Source organism: Nematolebias whitei, chromosome 3 (genome assembly GCF_014905685.2).
Source record: "Nematolebias whitei isolate Nwh7 chromosome 3, NemWhi1, whole genome shotgun sequence".
In the NCBI taxonomy this organism is placed as follows: Eukaryota; Metazoa; Chordata; class Actinopteri; order Cyprinodontiformes; family Rivulidae; genus Nematolebias; species Nematolebias whitei.
This window is the reverse complement of record NC_056500.1, coordinates 41,902,564-41,907,544: the sequence shown is the minus strand read 5'-3', so window position 1 is coordinate 41,907,544 and position 4,981 is coordinate 41,902,564. Positions and strand designations below refer to the sequence as shown.

At 35.8% G+C, this 4,981-nt stretch overlaps 1 protein-coding gene across 1 annotated transcript in view; it reads right to left on the bottom strand.

Moving 5' to 3' along the window:
• The window catches only part of kitb (KIT proto-oncogene, receptor tyrosine kinase b), a 32,196-nt gene that overhangs the window by 5,294 nt on the left and 21,921 nt on the right, over positions 1 to 4,981 (bottom strand). The window contains exons 10-15 of the mRNA XM_037674345.1: positions 2,829 to 2,967; positions 2,674 to 2,741; positions 2,496 to 2,587; positions 1,099 to 1,221; positions 898 to 1,009; positions 534 to 633 (exon numbers count right to left, since the gene is read on the bottom strand). Of these exons, the coding sequence (XP_037530273.1) occupies positions 534 to 633; positions 898 to 1,009; positions 1,099 to 1,221; positions 2,496 to 2,587; positions 2,674 to 2,741; positions 2,829 to 2,967 (634 nt within the window). The remainder of the gene's footprint in view (positions 1 to 533; positions 634 to 897; positions 1,010 to 1,098; positions 1,222 to 2,495; positions 2,588 to 2,673; positions 2,742 to 2,828; positions 2,968 to 4,981) is intronic.

Sequence of the window (4,981 nt, the reverse complement as noted above, 5' to 3'; positions counted from 1 at the left end):
TATTTAGTTGGCAAATTAAATATTTAGTTTAGGAATTAAATGTTTAGTTTAGGAATTAAATGTTTAACTTATAAATTAAATGTTTAGTTTGGATAATAGATATTTAGGTCTGAGATAAATATTTAGTTGGCAAATTAAATATTTAATTTAGAAATTAAATGTTTAGCTTAGAAATTAAATGTTTAGTTTGTAAATTAAACGTTTAGCTTGTACATAAACATTTATCTTGTAAATTAATATTTGGTTTGGAACTATGACATTTATAAAAGTATTTACATTGTGAAAATATGCCTTTGAAAAAAAAAAAAAACTTTTTTTTTCTCATGAAACACTAAACAAACCAAAATATCACTGTTAATTTTTGACTGTGTAATTTTCCAAAGGCACCCCATACCTAATAATGTTTTTTACACTAAATGTTCTGATATCCTATTATCCTAAAATATTATCTGATAAAATATTGAGCTGCTGTGCATCTCCTTGTGACTTTACATTAAATAAAAAGCTCTCTCAGACTCAAACTTCCTACTTACATCTCAGGTGGAGAAAACTCAGGCCTGCTCATCCTGTGGCCTTCTTGGATCATCCTGTAAAACGCAGATCCCACCTGCATCCCTGGATACGGGCTATTTCCTGCAGCACCAACATAAAACGCATGTGAAATTCCTCTGAGTTGTTTTAGATTACGCAAACAAAAGTCATGTGGTCATACAGCACAGCTGGTTTTAGTCAGTATGACTTGATTGCATTATTGACTCCTCTAAGTGATGTTGCTGCTCAGAGAGAGCATCATCACAGCCTCTAATGAGGCCCCAGTAAGCTCAAATTGATAATAATAATAATAATAATAATGGCTCAGGCATTATGAAACAGCTGAGCTTTAACTGGAAACGTTACCCAGAGAGAAGATTTCCCAGAGCAGGATGCCGTAGGACCAGACGTCACTCTCGAAGGTGTAGACACAGTCGAAAATACTCTCAGGAGACATCCACTTGACCGGCAGACGAGCCTGGGATGAGGATACATCCAGGTGAGGAGGATGTTCAGCCATTTTTGTTGTTTTTGTCATAATGTAAATCATGTGAGAGAGAGACTCACGTTTCCCCGCAGCACATAACTGGCGTCAGTGGTGATGTCTCGGGCTAAGCCGAAGTCACAGATCTTGGCCACCCTGCCGTGAGTCAGCAGAACGTTCCTGGCTGCTAGATCCCTGTGGATACACTGCAGGTAAAAGAAACACGCTAAATGAGTGCTGACCTTGTTACCAGTTCCTGCAAGAAATTACATAGAGTATGTAGGAATTAGGTGAGTCCTGACGTGATTTTACTAAAATTACAAATAATACAACAATCTGATCACAAATATAAATTAAAAAACATAAAACCAAAACTTCATATGGTTTAAAAAGAGGAGGAAGAAGAAAACACCTAGGGCCTTCCTGAAGGCTCAGAGCCCCATGTTTAGCCCCACCCACTCTACATCAACATTGTGACTGATTAATTTTCCTGTCAGTTCTTAAACAAACTCATCCTGAGCTGAGCCTTCTCTCCTGACAGCGAAGTCCTGACCAGTGAGAACTATCCTTTGAACATGTTTCTGCCTGGAGACACAGATATTAAAGCATCTGATTGGATAACTCTATTGTCATAAATTAAAAAGTTTCTTGCTCAAATGCAACGTACTTTACAGTAAATAAGAGAAATTAGCAAAATGTATGAAAAATACATGGAAATGTATGTTTTATATAAAATAAATACAAAGTATTAAACAATAATTTAAATGTAACGTTTCCTATGTGCTGAGTTTTAGGCCTTCTCTAAAGGTGTAGAAGGCTCTGAGGGTTACCCACGGTACAGTATACACGTAAAATGATTCACTAAATCCAAACTTTGCAACTAAAAAAGAAGCAGTGGAACATTAAAGGACAACGCCAGATTAAGTTTCGTTGATGACTCCTGGCTTTATGTAAAAGTTTGTGCTGAGTGCATTAAGGTGAAACTTTTTCCAGGATAGACATGACTGTGTCAAGCTTGTCTGAAAGCCATATATATGTGGACCCTGCACGCTCTTTTTGGACCTGGATCAACTTTCCTTTAGCTGTTCACTGTTCCACTGTGCTCAGCAGATATCTGGCTCTGCGTCTGCTGAACACAGAGGTTGGTTCTGTCATATTACAGGGCAGCGGACAGGTCAGAGCGAGCGGGGCAGAAAATAACACAGTTGAGTGTGTTGTTTGTAAAACACTTAATGCAGAGCACAGATGAGGAGAAGTGCAGTGTGAAATATGCCTTTGGTACATTTTTAAAAACATGAGAGGACTGCCTTTATTTATGTGCAATCTAAGACGTACAGTGAAAGCGCTGTGATGCACGTATAACTGTGCCACCAGCTGACAGCAAGTTTCTGCATGCATGTTGGCTCTTAATATAATTTATTAACTAGCGGCAGCACTTTAAATAGTCAATAAATATGTACACAGTGTGTTAAAGCCTTACGTTCTTGGAGGTAATGTACTCCATCCCTTTGGCAACCTGGTAAGAAAAGCTGAGGAGATCTTCAGCGTCCAGAGACAGCACGTCTACTTCATCTGAACAGAGATTTGATCATCAGCTTCACGAACTAAAAAAAGGATTTTCCTTTTTGGGGTAGCTGACCAAAACACAGAATGAGTACCTGACTGGGAGGACCGTTCTTTCTCAGACGTACGCATGGGCATATATCCTGTACCAGCTACTTCTCTGCTACACACACAGATACACACACTTAAGTATTCAAAGCAGGCATGTTTCTATAGCATTCACACTTTAGGAATTTGCACATGTAAACACCTTGTTGGCTCCGACTGATCCGAGACGTTGCGATAGTAATCGCCCCCATCCCGGGAATTTAGAAAGGACTCTCGTTTCCTTCGTAGGAAGTTGAGCAGATCGCCATAGCAACAGTACTCGGTGATCACTAAAATTGGGCCTGGCAAGATGCAGAGATAAAAAAAAAAAAAAAAAAAAAAAAAAAACACAAATTCAGTGAAACAATGAACATGAGACAAAAGAGGATGTCGTTGGAAAGCTTTGTTAGACATTTTAATGACTACTTTTGACACAAAGAAGGAAGGACACTGTATGAGCTTGTCAGAGATTAACAATAAGTGTGTGTAGAAGGCAACAAATATGTTTTCATGGTAAGATGCTAAACTAATGTCTGTGAACACTGGAAAAACTTTTAATGAAAAAATGTCTGCTCCATGTCGACATCCCTTAAGTGTTCAGCATGTTTATCACAACAACATAACTCACACTCCAATAAAAATGCTGCATAACAATCAATACTGAGGTCTAGGTGGGCAGCTAAATGCTATTGATCCATTGTAAATTTGCGACAAGTCGAGCTGCATTACATTCTAACATCAGAACTGGGCGATATCTGATTTTTAATCAGATACTGGGCCGTCAGCGAGACGGCACACAACTGTAAGAGTCTAATCTACTGAAATGATCTCCCAAACAACGTTAACTAAAGCAGTAGAAAATTATTAACAGCAATAGAAAAAAATGCACCACACGTTCTTTAAAAGATAAATCGAGTTTAACAAAAATAAAAAATATGCCACATTCCTTTTGCTTCTCAAGTTTGAACTTGGAGTGAAGTCAGAAAATCTATAGACTTGCATTAGACCAGGCTATTATGATGAAATTAAAAAACTAATAATCTTGCATTTCATACATTCAAACACTAATCAACATGTTCACTCAGTGAGGTTGTGCATTTTACCATGTTGAAATTCAAATAAGACATAAAATAAACAGGTTATATCTGCGGCTAGCTCCCTATTTATGTGAGGCAGCTATACTGGATTTTAGTCTCATCAAGTGAAAACTTCTAACTTTGTAAGTTGTAATTGTAACTTCAGCAGTCATTCTAGTTGATTTTTCTGATTAGGAGCTGAGTAATTCCAACCTCCCAGTACAAACAGAATGACTAGGTTCACTACTGTTAGTGAGACAGCTGATAATATTTATTTTTCACTGCATTTAATGCAAATAAACTCCATAGCAAAGTGTTTACTGATATAATTTGTACAAAACATAAACAATGTGACTAATTATGAAGCAAAAATTAACATAAGACTAAATGAGCAGCTTATTACTACGAGGGAGTATTATGGCCACACTAAGAAAAAAAATTACATTACGAGAAAAAAGTCATGAAATTACGAGAATAAATTCAATGTGTTACAAGATTAAAGTCGTAGTATTACAAGAATAAAGTTGTAAAATTACAAGAATAAAGTCGTAATATTACGAGAATAAAGTCAAAATAATATGAGAATAAAGCTGTAATATTATCAGAACTCCGACATGAAAAAGCAGTCTAACAACTGTGGTAAAAGGATGAATGTTGAGCATCTTGTTAAGTTATACTTTGGTATTGGTTTTACAAATAAGGAAATACTTAATCTGATAGCACATCAGCATCTACGACATAGTAGGGCCACACTATTTTTCTCGTATTATTTCAACTTTATTCTTGTAATATTTCAACTTTATTCTCTTACGACTTTATTCTCATAATATTATGATTTTATTCTTGTAATATTTTGACTTTATTCTTGTAATACTGCAAATTTATTCTCATAATATTTCAACTTTATTCTCGTATGACTTTATTCTTAGAATCAGAATCAGAATAAGCTTTATTATCATTGCACCGAGATACAACAAAAATATGTCCGCAAAGCCGTCCGAAAGATGGATGGAATGCACAAAGCTGCTGCTGTATAGTGCGGCCTTCTTATTCTCTATATATTCTTCAACAGTCTCATAATATTATGACTTTATTCTCGTAATATTTCGACTTTATCCTCATACAACTTTATTCTCATAATATTACAACTTTATTCTCGTAATACTATGATTTTATTCTCATAATTTTATGACTTTTTCTCATAATATTATATATGTCTAAATAAAGGTTGAATGATATA